Source organism: Myodes glareolus, chromosome 21 (assembly GCF_982192425.1).
Source record: "Myodes glareolus chromosome 21, mMyoGla1.1, whole genome shotgun sequence".
Classification (NCBI taxonomy): Eukaryota; Metazoa; Chordata; class Mammalia; order Rodentia; family Cricetidae; genus Myodes; species Myodes glareolus.
In genome coordinates, this window is record NC_142046.1 from 17,403,011 (window position 1) to 17,418,949 (window position 15,939).

The 15,939-nt window shown below is 52.0% G+C and overlaps 1 protein-coding gene across 2 annotated transcripts in view; it reads right to left on the reverse strand.

Moving 5' to 3' along the window:
• Positions 1–1,961: 1,961 nt before the first annotated feature.
• The window catches only part of Olfm1 (olfactomedin 1), a 38,732-nt gene continuing 24,754 nt past the window's right edge, over positions 1,962–15,939 (reverse strand). For both annotated transcript variants that reach the window (XM_048431855.3, XM_087899818.1), the window contains exons 5-6: positions 9,876–9,982; positions 1,962–3,648 (exon numbers count right to left, since the gene is read on the reverse strand). In XM_048431855.3, the coding sequence (XP_048287812.1) occupies positions 2,974–3,648; positions 9,876–9,982 (782 nt within the window). In that variant the 3' untranslated portion in view covers positions 1,962–2,973. The remainder of the gene's footprint in view (positions 3,649–9,875; positions 9,983–15,939) is intronic.

Sequence of the window (15,939 nt, forward strand, 5' to 3'; positions counted from 1 at the left end):
GCTTGAATGGCGGCTTTATTGGAACTTGGGTCTTTTAGATGAATAAGCAGCTACTCTGCCTCATGGGGGTGGGGTTCTGCATGCTGTCGTACCCCGAGATAATTTGTAAGCAAGAAAGTACGAAAAATGTCTCCCACCCCCGAAAGTTCTAACTGAAGGCTCCCCCTGTGTCCCTGTGGCCCTGAGAGCTGACTAGCTCAGGAAGCCTGGCAGTTAATGGGGCTGTAATTAAGGATTAGCTTTCCCCAGACCTCTCTTCTCTCCCCTTCTTCCTCCTTGTCACCTCTTGGTGGAGCCTGCGAATTCCCAGGCAGAAGAGAAAGCAAGAGAAGAGAAGATTTCTTCTTCTTTTTTTGGTTTGCATTTGGAGACTTACCTATTTTGGATACCTAAATCACTTCTCCCAGATCCTAGAATATGTTGGTTGAGATTAGTTAAGGAAGTCTGAGAGCCTGTTGGGAGGAGATGCTCCAGCAAGTGGGGGAAAGGGGATGTCTCTAAGGTGTGTGTGTGGTGGGGGGAGGGGCTCTGAGTCCAGAGAGTAGATGGCCAGCCCCACTCCCACTCAGGGAGCAAGCTAGGACCCCATGTCTGGGGTCTGGTGAACACAGTGAGAGAGGGTCAAAGACGGTCCTGTCTCTTACAGGAAACTAAGTTTGCTCAACCTACAGGTTGAACTTGGTTACGTTTGGCCGAGGACAGCTATGAATGTGGCCAAATCAAAATCATACTTTATACTTAAAGTATTAAGAGTTTTTTTTATAACTTTTTTTGTAATTGAACTTTGTAGATAACATCATATCAAAATTTCAAAGATTGGATCGGTCACCTGTATCAACAGCCCACTTAATCACTAAGGAAGGAGCCTGAGTCCAGGTTGTAGTACCCGGAGGAGCAGTGGCTGAGAACACCATGTCAGCCCGGTCAGTCAAGATTCAGCACCCTCTGGAGGCCTCCCAGATCCCTTTCCACCATGATCCTGTTCCTCTAACTTCTGTCAAGTGCCAGGTAATAAGAATGCCTAGTATGACTAAGCTGGACACCATGCCCAAAACGTCCATAGCAACTTTCTTCCTAGGTGCTTGCCATGAAGTTCTGCCAACTTCCAGTGCGCACCAAGATCATTGTCTGTCCGTAGACATCCCTGGACTCTCAATTCCACGGCACAGCTGAACATCAGGGGCATCAGTTTGTCCAGGGTACCATCGATATCTTGCTTGGGGACCAACCAGGCTTCACGGACATACATGGGGACGTGGGAGACTAGTTTGCACACTGATTGGTGAATGAGCACCCTGAACCATGTCGTCACTGTCCACCCTGAGTGGGGTGACAGGTGTCCAACTGTGGAGGTGAGGTGAGAGGAGATAGCAATCACACCCCAACCCACACAGAACACAGGACAGCAGCCATCTTGTCAGGTGGAAGGCCAGGCGCATAACCATGTGCAGAGAGAGCTCCTCTCAAACCATCACTTCCCTGGCTGGCATTAAATTCCAGGGCATCCTACAAAGGCTCTCGGCCTGGGCTGTGATTTGTCCTGCAGGAACCTCAGGACTTCCTTAGACACATGGGTCCATCTGGGTGTCCTAGGACATTATCTGCATGTTGAGCCCCTGGGAGTTGCCATGATATGCACACCTAGGGGGCCCAGGGAGGACTAGGCACCCCTACATAGATCCGTGACAACCCTTGGGAAAAGGCTGGGCCGGAAGTGAGGTAGGTTCACCTTCACTGACTTAGCATCAGTGGGGTCTCAGCTGGTGACGACCAATGGCACTGGGGCTGTCTGGCACGGGTGCCTGCTCCAGGAGAGAACAGTAACTGAGGGGTGGGAGCCCCTGGGGCAGCTAAGGTGGGGGAAACTCCAAGCTCTTTCTGGCTTTGGGGATTGGGAGGCCGGGGTCCAGACTAGAAGGTCGCTGCAAAGATCTCTCATCACACAATAAGCAAAGCGAGGCTGTCTCCTAATATCTTTATTGTTCCTCAGATAACTGAATAGTACAAAGTTGCCCTCTTTTACTTATTTTTTCTTAAAAAATGACTTTTCCACACATGGCTACCCTTGGGGAGTTCCTTCCTATTGGAAACTGGAGTTTCCCAAGATGCGTCCTTCCCATCCAAGGTTACATGATTCAGATAACTTGACAAGAAGAGAAGAATTCCACTGGGTTATTATCAACATGAACTTGACTATGTCTCCTATAAGGGCAAACACTGATTTTTTTTTTCTTTTTAGAAACAGAAACCATCCACTTATCAATCCAAACTACGGCATCGCATGACAACATTCATTGCATAAATTGAGCACACGGAGTTACCACCTTGGGGGATAACAGACGGACACCTCACGACCTAGCTACAGGGTACGCAAGTTCAACAACGTGGGTACGGCAACTTCACTCTATGAACACCCACCATCGCTTCGGGAAAGCACTAGACACAGGTCCAGGAGCTACCGGGAGTCTCAGCACAGTTAATCTAAGAGACAACAACACAGTCAAGAAAAAGGCAGCTGCGATACGTGTGGGCTGAAGCAGCCTACACTGAGCGCCGCGGGGGGCCGGGGGAGGGGCTCCGGGAGGGGGGGAATGGCCATCACATCATCGCGCTGATCACGACCTAAGGAAATGTCCATGCAATCCTAACAGTGGGTTGTTCTTGGGTGAGAGGGGCCAACAGTCATCGCCTTGCTTCTTTGAGTTATTTGACCAGAGAGGGATGGGGAGGGATGGGGACAGCCAGGGAGCCTTGGGCTGCAGTTCCATCCGCATCCATGGTGGTTCTTCGGAAATCTGTGGCCCACCTGCCTGAATAGGAGGAACACAGAGGCGACACCATCCCTCGGCGTCAGAATCACGCTGATTTCTCAGAATCAGGGCTGTGAGTATTCTTGGAATCATTTTGGCAGCTATTTTATGGAAATGTCCCCTGGGAGAGGACTTGGACCCTGGGCTTCTGGGAAAGCAGGAGCTACAACTCATCAGAGCGGATGACGTGGAAGAGGGTGACATTGTAGAGGGTCTGATGGCCGTTGTTCCAGGCATACAGGGCGCGGTCCTTAGGGTTGTAGTCCAGCATGGAGATGTGGGAATATTTGTTCTGGAAGGGGATGTCAATGTACTCGTAGGTCGACGCATTGGTCTGGTAAGCGTAGTGGACCTTGGTGCCCCCTGAGTAGCCGTTGGTGACGTAGAGGGTCCCGCAGATGATGAAGGCCTCGCCGGCGCTGCGCTTGGGGTAGCTGGTGTTCCACGTCTGCAGGATCTGCAGCGAGACCGGATCCAGCTTGCTGATGACAATGTTGCCGGCATTCTGGTTCGTGGCATAGACGGCCCAGAGCCCATTCTCGTCCACCATGAGGTCGATGTCTGAGTGGCCACCCCAGGCGTAGTGGTACATGTTGTTGTAGCCAGCGTAGTCCAGGCTGCGTGTCTTCAGGATCGTCTCTGTCTTCAGGTCAAACCTGATGATGATGTGACTCTGGAATTTGTTGAAATAGATGGAACCGTTGTAGACCACCTGGCCCGTGCCTGACCAGGGGTGTGGGAGACGGTGCGAGGTAAAATTGTCTGTGTTCATGAAGTCCACCATGGACTTGTACTCACGGACAAAGCGGTTGTTGTGATAACCATCCATGTACCAAACCTGTGAGGAGAGCAGACTTCGTTAGTGTCCCACAGCAGAAGGGTGTGGGAACTTAAAATGGAAGAACCTGGAAGAGCCATCAAGACTGTAGAGCCTTCTGTCCTGCCTTCAAGAACACTGGATTCCTGCCCGGTCCCCACTCAGGCCTGTTTTCTAAACTCCCAGGAAGGGTAAGACACAGTGGAGGAACACGAGTGGGGACAGGCAGTCAGGCACTCCGGAGTCTCACACATAAACAGTCCATCGCCAGTCTATGCAATATACACCAGTGGTTGGTATGGGAAACCCCACCAGGACCCCAGATGGAGCCCTCTCTGGTGCCGTGTTACAGGACAATGATCACACTGTTTGCTCACTATTGGATCCTGGCCAAGGGCTTGGGAATGTCATCAAAGCAGGGACACAGTGCTGGACTCAGCCTTGTAAAGGGTACAGCCGCTAAGTAGATGCTCACACACTGGGGAGCTCTCTCTGCAATGACAACTGGCTCTCAAGGTTACGGGGAAGGAGCATCTCCCAGCGTAAGGATGGGACACTGTGAGTGAGTCCTCTCCACCAGGCTGTTACTGAATTATAGTCTGAGTCATCCTCTATGCTGGGCAGGGGTGTGTGTGTGTGTGTGTGTGTGTGTGTGTGTGTGTGCAGCGAAAGATAACTGGGGCTTTGGTTTGCTGTGGGGGGTAATAGCTCATTCCCTAATCTGGGGGAAACACTTTTCAGACCGGAACACGGGGCTCATAGCCGTGGAAATCAACCAAGTGAAAAAATGGCTGAGTTTGAAGGGTTCCAAAGGAAGTGGTTTCCTATGAATTTCCGATGACTCTGCACGCCAATTGACCCTAGAACCATCTATACTGGGAACAAAAACTTTTAGTCATTTGAAGCAATTTTGTAGCAAATGAGAAGGGGGCGGGGCTAAGAGAGGCGACCTGGCAGCGTTATCTGCCAGGCAGTAAGACAGCTGCTTTATCCACGGATAGCTGGGAAAGCTGAGCAGGGATTAGGGCTGCGGCAGCTCTCAGGCATGGCGGGACATTTTTGTTAACAAAACAAAACAACCTCCCCCCCAACACCAACAACTGTGTTCCTGAGACATCCGTTCAGATGCTCAGAAGCAGATGTGCCTTTTGTTTTTAATGAGATTAAAGACAACGACGGCAACCACGGAGTCTCGTTTGAGGCTGCTATTATCCCATCTCTCTCAGACCATCCCTCAATGATAAGGGTCACGGATTAGAATGGAGGGGAGTACTGGAGTGTCAGGACATGTCCAAAGAGCCTCTTGGTCTATGGGGGAGAGCTCCCACCCACTGTGCCCTCACCGGGCTGCCTCGTGGGATAGGGAGTTCTCTATTTCTTCGCAGTTTCTGCTTGAAGCACCTTCTGCAAGCCCTCTCTTTCTCCCTCTGGAGCAAGCCCCTTCTTGGTGCTTTGGAGTGGGCCTTCCATGGTGGGGAGCTAGGGATGGGTTTCTGTGTTTCTTGGGTCCAGTGTGTAGCAAGATGACACCAATGTCTAAGGATCTCTAAATGGTCTTGTCTCCCACACACTGGCAAATCAGACACAAGGGCCACCATTTTCTGACAACAGAGATTAGGAGGTATCAGGGGAGTGGACTCCAGAGGCTGAATATTCAACCACACGCTAGGAAGGTTGCTTGGGATATGGTTTTTTCCAACTAGACTCAAGGATGCTCAGCTGAAGGTGCAGGGCAGAGTATAGGGTGTCAGGATGTCTGCACAATTGCATGACTTTATTTGGAGAACACGAGTGTAATCATGCACTATTAACCCTTATATAAGCCCCTATAGCAGCGGAGCTGCCTTTAAGGCAAGACAGACGCTTCGTAAGTAGAGGGGACCAGTGGGAAAAAAGTCACCCCACCTTCACTCTTCTGGACCTGATGTCTGTCCCACAATAGCTAACCCCTGACAATTTTGACATAACTGACCAGACCACCTGCAAAAGAGAAACACACACTCCTATTTCTAAGTAACTTCACAAGCCAGACTGTAAATCAGCTCGTGAACCATGCCTCAAGTCCAGTCCCACCGTGACCTATGTGTGAGCAAGGATTCCTCTGATCCATGTTTTATCTTTCGTTGCTCTTATCCAGCTGCCTAGTGGATCTCTGAAAACTCTGCTCTCCAGGGAGTGAACTCGGTGGGTCAGAAAAAAAGTAATATGATGGCATATCCTAATGTCCAAACTTACAGATTTAGTAGTTTCCAAGTCCCCAAATCTGTAGCCATTGCCCAGGTGTCCTGGGATGTCCTTCTAACATCCGGGATTGATTCTGAGTGCATCTTATCTTTCTGCTTTGTCAGTTAGCCTGCTGACTTTGCATCTGTCTCACCCACTCTGCCATTCTCTCCTGGGGAGGATGTCCAGGGCCTGGGCTGCCGATGCAGAGGTCCCCGAGGCTTTGTAGAGCTCCCTGAACCATCTAGTGCATAACCAAGTTGTATCCCTGCTGCTAGCTTCATTTTCAGATGAGAAAACTGAGGCCGGGGAGGTTTGCTTAACTGTACTAGGTTTAGTTGCTTTCCAGGGAGGAGGGCAGCCAGGGTAGGGCTGCCAGGGCCTCTGGCCAGCACCTTACAATGCAGCCGAGGTGTTAGGTGATGCTATTTAAGGGCCTTTCTTAGTAACAAGACTTTAGTTAGCTCTTCTCTCTGGCTTGGTGAGCATTTGACAAATGTCCTCCTGAAACTGCTAACATCAAGGAATTCAGCCTTGGAAAAGATGTTCTAAAGGGAGCTGTTAGTGAAGGGGAGGAGAGAGCCTCGGTGGGAGGCTAGGAGGAAGTGGCAGGATGCCAGCCGCCCCAGGAATGTCCCAGTAAGTACGCCCACTGAGGAAGGATTAGAAGGGATGTCTAAGCTGCCAGCAGACAGAGCTGCAGGCACCAGCATATCTGCATAATCTAAAGCCTTCTGGATAATTCCACCCTCTGTTCTAAGGATCATCTGCTGGCTTTGATGCTGCTTAGATGAAGGGAAAGGTCCTTGAAGCACAGAGCTAAGCCAGGGTTTGAGTAAAACGCCACCTCTCTGAACATGAACCTCCTGGGGGTGCTGGGAGCATGAAACAAGTCCCCTCTCTGATGTCTTGTGTAAGTTAGACTGGACTTCTGAGGTGGGGGACCAGTACTGGAGAAGAAAGAGGGGTGGGTGGGACATGGCTCTGTCAGGGTGTCCCAGTCCAAGAAGACTGTGAGCCTTGGAATCCAGAATGGGAATCTTTGGAACTGCAGGGGTCTGGAGGTGTGGTAGTGTGGTAGTGTGGTAGGGACTTACGTAGTCTGCACAAGATGGGAACTACAGCCAGCTCCTACCAAGCCCTTCTGCTTCTAACCCTGGTGAAAAGGGCCTAGCCTCTGATGGGGACCGAGAGTCTGTGGCAAGCAAACAGGAGGCTCACTGCCGAGGGAGGTTTCTTAGCACAGCGCCTGTAGACAGCTGGCGCTTGATAGACAGAGAGAGGAAGGCCCGTGCAAAGGTATCCCAAGCTAATTTTGTTCTAACAGCTTACACAGAGGCAGTGGAGACAGAGCTAGCTCAATGCAGCCCCTCAGCACACACTAACGAGGGGCTCTGCAGCTTCCTGAGGCCTCCTCACAGGCCTGACACAATTCTTCCCTCTGCTTCACCCTGGCATTCTCACAGAACCCTCCATAGGGACCTGCTCTGAAGCCAAAAAGCCAACATCAATTTCTCTCTCTGTGTATATGTGTGTGTGTGTGTGTGTGTGTGTGTGTGTGAGCGTGCACGCGCCTACGCGTGTGGCGAGTTATTGGTCTCCTGCGAGTATGTGATCAAAAGTGAATAGGAGATTGGAAGAGAGCAAAACAAAACAAACACTGCTGGTGTTGATCAATGGTAGGACGAGGCGACATGTCACTTTAGCAGGCTGAATACATGGGCCACTGTGGAGAGCACGTGGTTCTGAATGGCTGGAGACTAAAGTGCCCAGAGCAGCACCCAATACATTATGTCTGCTCCCAGCCAGCGTCCTGCCCCTTCCCTGCTGAGGTCCCTCCTCCTTCTAGTCACGATGTCGATGTCTGCTACCAGAATCTCCCCTCCTGGAAAGCAGTCATCAAACAGAAAACAGATATGTAATTGCTACAAGCAACCATGGGTATCCCGACAGTTTTGTGAACCTCTGTCCTTGCTATGCCTTGCATTCCGGAGGCCGAGGCACACATATGTGTGATGTCAGATGGCTCCAGACTCAGGCTCCTCTCTTTGGCTAGTCAGGGTGGGGTCGATGGTGGTTTTCCTGCTCTGTGCTGTGAGGAGAGGTCCTTTGTGGGTGTCATCAGGAGCCTCAGTCCAGAATCTTATAGGTCCAGTGACAGCAGGGACCAGCCTCTGAGGACCACAGTCGGGACATGGCCCCTTTGCATGAGTGGTATGAATATTTTCTCAGAAGCCTGGAAGGAGGCTCTGGTGCTGGAAACTATATAGAGGGCATTATGTGTGCGTGTATAGGGGGTTGGGGGACACAGGGATATCATTTTCTGCAAGCCAGAGCTGGTTGGGACAGAACCTGGCATGCTGGCCATGGCTTTCTAAGCACCTCCTGTCTTGGCTCTGTCTTTCTCTCCATAAAGTCACGCCATCCACATCTGTAGTGAGGGGTTGTTCCAAACAAAACTTCGAGCGGAAGTAGGTTTTTTTTTTTTTTTCTGATGGGATGTGGGTACTAGCACAGTCTACGTGTTCTAGTTAGTTTTAATTGTCTATGTTAATTCTCAACTTGCCCCAACCTAGAATCACCCGAATAAAGAGTGTTTGTTAGGTTGATCTATGGGCATGCCTGGAAGGGACTATCTTGATTGCCTTAACTGATAGGGGGTTCATCCCATTGTGGGCAGCACTATACAGGTCCTGAGCTAGCTGAGCATACGCCATCAGTTGGCATCCTCCATGGTTCCTGTTGTAATTTCTCGGCTACGGGTGAGTTCCTTAGGCAGAAGTAACACTTTCAGAGGTAGCAAACAGGTTCCACCTTCAGGTTCCTGCTTGAGCTCCTGCCCTGGCTTTTCCTAATGATGAAAGTGTAACAGGAAACCCTCCTCCCTATGTTGCTTTTTATCACAGAGGCTGAAAACAAAGTAGAATGTTGAGAAACTATGAGACCATCATGGTCCAGAAACCAGTGTGAATGCAACTTATGCCCACACATCCCTGGCCCTATGGTATCTTCAGGGCAGCCCAGCCAGCCCTCTAGAGCTGGCTGAGGCCTTACTGGCACTGCTCTCTAGAGCTGGCACATCTAGAGGGTCTTTTGCCCACCTCCGTTGCCTCTTGTTTCCAGAACTACAATCTTGCTTGGGAGAGATGTGAGTCTCTCTTGTGATAAGATTTCAGGACCTCGGATCTCAGGCTCATTTCTCTGGGCCCAGAGAGGAGCTCCCAGTTCCCTGCTTCTGTCCACTATCCTGCAAACCTTGGAAAACAAGAGCCCTCAGGGAGGAGTGCCGGGTCCCTGGGAGGCTCATCCCGGCTGCTGCGATTGTCACTGCATGACATCAAAGGACCATGATTCACAGAAGCACCCCTTCCAGTTCCCTTAGAGCTTCCTGAAGGCTGTGGCTGCTCCTTCCAGGCAGGCCTCCTCCATCAAGGGGCCTCCCAGTCTCTGACTCCCAACGCCCAGTTCCTAAGGAGACTGAGACCACAGCCCAGTCTCCAGGAAGGAGAAGTAGGCAAAAATGGGAGGCTGGCTCATTTTTCTTTTCTGCTGTTTGCCCAGGGGGGAAACACCCAGGAAAAAGGAACCCAGCCTCTTCTCAAAATCAAAAAGAAACACAGAGCTTCTATCAGCCATGAAAGGAATGGCAAATGAGTACAAATCAGCTGTCATTAAAACAAGAAAGGCCTAATAGATTCTATCCCCGGAAGCAGAGGCAGCGATGGGAACTGCCTGGAGCGGTCAGCACAGGAGATGCCTGAGTACCTGCTCAGCCACTGGGCAGAGCCACTATAACTTCCACAACCGCCACCACCATCCTCAAATGGGCAGCCTCCCCATCCCATTGTCTGCCACTTGTGTTTGTATGGGGTTCTCTACCAGTTTTCCTGGGAAGAAGCCCTTGGGAGACTCTGGCTCTACCCAGAGTCTGAAGCTGCCTGCTCGGGAGGTAGACATGGCTGGCACTAGGGAGAGGGACAGAGACCAGGCCTTTTAAGTCCTTTAAAAGCTCCAGGGACACTTACCCTGTTATCACCTTCTGGGGCCAGTGGGTCTGTCATCCAGGACCCGAACCTTGAGCCAGAGGTCTTGACAGTCACCGGGTCACTTATACCCGTCAGCTTCCCGCAGGCTGGAACAGAGTGCGCATGGGTCAGAACAAACAGGCGACTGAGAACCTTGGACCCCTCCCCCCAAGGGCACATCTGGGCTTGGGGGGCTTCATCTTCTTCCCCTCCAGATCTGGTGCCCAACAGCCCATAATATCACTTAAACAAGTCTCACCAGTGGCCATGAGGAGCCACCACTTCCTCCAGAGGGAGCAATTAAGGCCAGCATGGGCAGGGCATAGCAGTGAATGGTTGCCCTCCTGGGTCTCATGATTCCTTGGGAACAAGAGGCCAGGGCAGCCCCAGTAACAAGAGAGAGTTGGTCACAACAAGCCTCGGTCTTCTCTGGGAAGTGGGACAAAAGAGTTCTCTCTGACTGCTGGAACTTAGGCAGCATGGCAGGCAGCAGGAGGGAATTTAGGCTTCATGGGAGACATTGCACCCAAGCAGGATTCACCAAAACAGAAAGACAATCCTAACAGCCCATAACAGCACCCCACACTATGGGAGCACCTTCCTTGTGCACGTGTCTGTCCTCCCTTGTGCATGTGTCTGTCCTAGAACCACCCCCGATGGAGGCAGGTGGAGGCTTGCTGCTGTCCTGCTATGTGTGTGCCTGTGCGGGGGGAGGGGAGTATCTGTGGGTTTTTCATGCTCTCAGGAAGAATGGCCCCTGGCAGGAGGGCTGGGAGTTGAGCATCGTGCTCTATGGGATCTTGGATGTGACCCCTGCAGCCCTACCACCTCACAGATGGCCAGAGATGACCTCAGAGCCACAACTTGGTCATTCAGGAGTGGTGGAGGCTGGGACCCAGCATTCCTGCCTTAGCCTGCAGCTCTCTTGCCCGCTCTCAGCCTCCAGGTTGAGCCTGTTGTGTAGGACTCCTCTTTTCCATCCCACCAGGTCAGGCCTGAGTGTGACCCGCCCCCCAAGTCTATAAGATACCCCCCAAGGGCCACATTAGCATACATACACAGCTTCTGCAAAGTTCAGAGAAGATCCAGGTGCTTAGGCGAGATTGTGAGAGACTTAGCCTGAGACCACAGGGAAGCAGAGATAATCCTACATGGAGTGGGGAGGGTCAAGCCCAGGGGAAGGTGCAGCTTGCCATGCTCCCGCACCCAGCAGCATCTCCCCAAGCCTGAAATGGGGGTGAAGCATGTCCACAGAGGCATTGTACAAAACCGACAAGGTGAACTGCTCGGCTCGGCTCAAGAGCCAGCACAGAGGGGACCTTGGACAGAGGAAGGCTCAGTAGGATTGAAAGCCACTCCAGGCCTGGATCCCCACCAATGCCCCAGCGCTGGCACTCCTGCCCAGACTAGGAGAAGAAGTGCCACCACTGTGCCTACTCTTCTGTCCCTTCCTCAAAGGCACCTCCCCTTCCAGGGGGAACTTGAGTTTTCCCGCACTAGCACTTGCTTTTGTGGCTCGAGGCTCCATGGAGGTCTTGGGTGCAGGGTCTGAGAGGCCCATTGCTGAGCACAAAGCATGCCCACTTGGCCTCTGTGCACACTGCTCTGCCTTACCCAAGCCCTGGGCTTGGAGGAGACACCAAGAAAAGGGAAAGGAAAAAGAAGGGTATTGTGGGAGGTCAAGGTTGCCCAGTGTTGGCAGGAGTTGGAAGTGAGGATCCTGATGGGTCTGTAGAAAAATTTCCTTCACACGTGTGCGTGCGCGCACACACACACACACACACACACACACACACACACACACACACACTTGCATAACTGCATGCTTCTGAGGTTCGAATGAGTTCATTGTGAGCTGCCTGTAGAGGCTGGGCAGGGGAAGCCAGATGCCCAAGCTGGACTCCACCCCTCACTCCTACTTTTTCTTCCTTCGCTCCTGTTGACTTGGGGTGGGTGTTGGGTTGCCAGGAGACAGAGGCTCCTTCCAAAATGGGTGGGCACTGAAAGACGCCAACAGAAGCCAACCCTTTTGCAAGTCCTCTTCCCAGAACCCATCCTACCATCCACAGAGCAGCTGGTCCCTGTAATATCTCATAGAAGGTCTCCCACTGATCCTGGAGGTATGATCTATGAACTGCCTGGAGGTTAAGGTCCAAAGAAATTGGCATGCACAGGTGGCATGGCAGAAGACCCATGTGGAAGGCATCCTTCCCACCCAGTGGCATGCTGTGCTTGAGGCCAGCACATGACTCAGCCACATATTAAAGTTTTCCGAGATGCCAACTGACTCTAGACCTGTCCCAAACCCATTGGAGGTCCCTTTGCAGTTGGATAGCTTCTCCTGAAGAAATCTACCATCTTTCTGTATATCATCTGATCATGACACAGTTTCAGGGGGATACCCAGCCCAGCTTGGATGCCTAACCCTGACCGTAGCCTTCCTTGCCTCCATAGGCAGGCCTATTCTGTTCTTACTCTAGAACAGCATCCCAACTTCCCACCAAGCTTCTAGGGCTGGGCCCAGACACATGCCTAGGCCCTAAAGATGTCATCAATCCACCCATCTTATTGACCTCAGCTGAACCACAGATTCCCTTGGGGTGCCAACAAAAGCATCGGGGGCTTGCTGTTCCAGGTAAAGGGTCTCCTCCACTCGTCCTACTTCTCCATAAACAAATGAGGGACTCAGCTCTCAGAAGAGTCTCTTCAGTACACAAATTCACCAGCTGAGAAGTGTTGGGGTCAGTAGGGTGAGCCTCTGGGGAGTGAAGGTCACCCTTCATGTTACCCACATTTGTTTCAGTTACCACTAAGCAGGCACCATATCACCAGGACCCCCAGGAAGGCAAACTAGCTTGGGCACACAACTCAGGCCTTCCAGAATATGCCTGGATGGTCCAGTTAGTCTTCTGTGAGCTTGGATGGAGAATGTGCAGGACTTTGCTCTCAGCCAGGCCAGCGGCAGCTTTGAACAATCTTACTACACTCGACACAACTGCTTTTGTGTTTTGTTTTGTTTTGCTATCTCAGGAAGTGGCAGGAGGTCTATGTCTGAGTTCTACAGGAAGTCTGCCCAGCAGATCCAGCCTGCCAGCCACACCCAGCCTCCTCTGGATTGTTTTCCTGGTGCATAGTCACCAGGGCAGTCAACCGTTCAATGCTTCAGTGCTGGCTGAGGAGGGTAGGTAGGCGTGGCCACTGTGTCTCCTGCTCTCTAAGATGCTGGGGCAGGCACAGCTCCTAGGGCCCATGGGGCTGGAGGCTGCTTGCCATCCTTAAGTCAGGGAGTTATTTTTAGTTCTCTGTCCACACTAGTTCTGCCGAGACCTCGCAAACTGACAGGATCTAAAACAGCCCATGGCAGAGGCTTGGCAGTCTCTTGGCACACCCAGTTCTAGAAAGTACCACTCTCCAGCCACACACTCAGGATACACTTGGGGGGTGGAAGAAAGCTTCAGGGACTCAGGAAGAGGCCTGCAGGAAGGATAATGCCCAGTGGGGAGGGTCTTGGACTGGAGATGCTTGGTCAAGCAAGACGACAAGCCGTGAGCCTTGCACACTTCTTGGGTGGATGCAAAGCTCAGGGCAACCCAGACCATTGCTAAGCTTAAGTCAGGATGAGTACCTCTGGGAGGCAGAGCTGGGAAAGAGGTCTGTGACCTCAAGCTTTGGCCCTGGCCTCGGTTCTCAGGGCTTAGCCCTGAAACTAGAGAAGAACTGTCTGGAAAGAAGTCTGCAGGCTGGGAGTAAGGTCCAAGATGCAGATGGAAGAGCCCTAATGCAGACCCAGGGTTGGATCCAGAGCCCACAGCAGACCCGTGAACATTATCCTAGAGCCATCCTTCCCTTCTTGCCCTGGCCAGGAAAGGCCAGGCCTCTAGTGGACAGCTCTTTAAAAGAAATGGAGGAGGCAGGCCTGGTCTAGGTTGTTGTAGGTTGCTGGAATCCTGGGCTCTGCTCCCTTAGGCTTCCACCGCTAGATTAACGTTAACTCTCTCGTCTGGGAGTGGTCACACAGCTCTGAGAGTCACTAGCCTCACTGTGAAGCCCCCACCAGGCGATTCTGGCATCTCAAGTGTTAGGAAGGTATCTTTTGACTTCCCTTGAAGAGTCCATACTGCTCCTGGCACAGCACAGCATGGCAAACCAGAGTACCCCACCAGGGCAGGAGCCTGCAATTAGAATTCCACTAGTGTGGACACTGTGTGGATGCTCACTTGTGGCCAGGTAACTCGTAAGCGGGAGGCACAAGGTTTACTAAGGCGTTTCCTCAGTAGGGCAAAAAATACACTTTCCTCCCCGGTTGGCCCTAGCTGCCTGGAGACTTCCAACCCAACTGCAGAAAGAAACAAAACAAAACAGAAAACTTCACCAAAGAGCCCTTGGCATGGACGACAGGAATACCGCTTCAGCCAGCTAGTCCTCCATGGCAATGGTGACCAAGGGAGCCTATAGCACCGGGACAACCTAAGTCTGGGGAGCGGCTGCACTGAGCAGCTGTGCTGGGGTCCCCGGTTCTAGCTTTACTCAGGTGAGCTGCTAGGATCTGACCTTGCAGCATCCTCTCGGGGGACACCAGGGTTCTGGGCAGCTAACTGCCTCTTTCCTGCCCAGGGACAAGGCTCGTTGCAGAGAATTGCACTTTGCAGAAAAGGCCCAAGACATGTTTTGTCTAAACTCGATGCTTAGCGCAGAAGGGAGATATTTCAAATTCTAAGTCCTTGCTGGGACACTTGGAAAAGCATGCTGCCTGAAGATGAACAGATGAATTACGCTTGCTTTCTGCATGTGTGCAGGGCCAGGAGTTTAGGATGGTTCTGAGGAGAGACTTTGAGAGATGCAGGCAGACACACCAAGGACCCCCCGGGCTTGAGGGTCTAAGGAGTCACACTCAGCTACTGAGCAGCCACATGTGCAGAGCCCCGCCCACTGCGCCAGCAGGGCGCGGTGCCCACCACGGAGTGCATCCTGGGCATGACCACCCTGTCAGTTGGCTGCTGGGGAGGCTGGGGGATGATGCCTCTCTCCAAGATGGATGCAAAGACTGAATTAAGAAGCCACAAGGTATTTAGTCCTTACTCTTCCAGCTGAAGGCCCGGGACAGATGCTGAACCTATCTATAGACCTATCAGTCAACCATCTGCCACCTAATTTCTGTCAGCAGCTTATAGCTTATCTACTCATCCACCACCCAGTCATTGACCCATCTATTGTCAACTGTGCTTCCCTCTGTCCCTCTGTCCTTCCATTTATTAACTCTGCCCCACCCCCACTTGCCTGCCCTTCCACCTGCTTACTGACCTATCATACCGCTGGCTGCTCCTCTGAGCCAGGCAGCGCAGAGCTGGTGAAGTGAACAATGTATGTAAATTCTCATCGTGACCCTAGGGCTTAAGGACTCTCTACCTTTGTGTTGCAAAGCAGGAGTCACTGGGATGCAAGACGGTAGGGACCCGGAAGAGGCACCTGCTGTTGAGTACTTGCTACTTTAGCCATTTTATAGCTTGGTACCCCATGACTTCCCAGACTGGGGTTCAGAACCCACTGTCCCAACCCCAGCTGCTGTTTCTCTTCAAGTACATGCTTGGTGAAGCCCCTCTTAGGAAAGAATTGCACGCTTAGGCCACCTCTCTGGTGCACCCTAGGGTGGGACTATCTGGCCTCATTCTTTCTTCATTCCCGAATCACATGTGTCTTAGCAGCCCAAGGGTAGTCACGTGAAAGCCCCAAGATCCTAGTCATAAGGTAAATTCATGCAGCTGCTAAAAATAGGCCGAGGACAGATGGGAAGTCTGGCTTGGCTGAGATAACCTGGAGAGCTGTGTGGGCTTCCCCCCTCTCCCAAAGGCCCATTAGCTTGGCGGCCTTGGTCATGTCCTACCACGGTCTCCATCCTGATTCTCTTGGTTTCTCTTAGGCATGACACCCTGCCCGGTTACTTGGCAGTGGAAATCACTTTTGCAGGGAAATAAATCCGGCCTCTGGGCTCTTCAGAGGCCAGGAAGACCTCTAAATACTTGATGGGGAAGGCTGGGAAGGAGGCCATGGAGGAAACCCAAGGGAA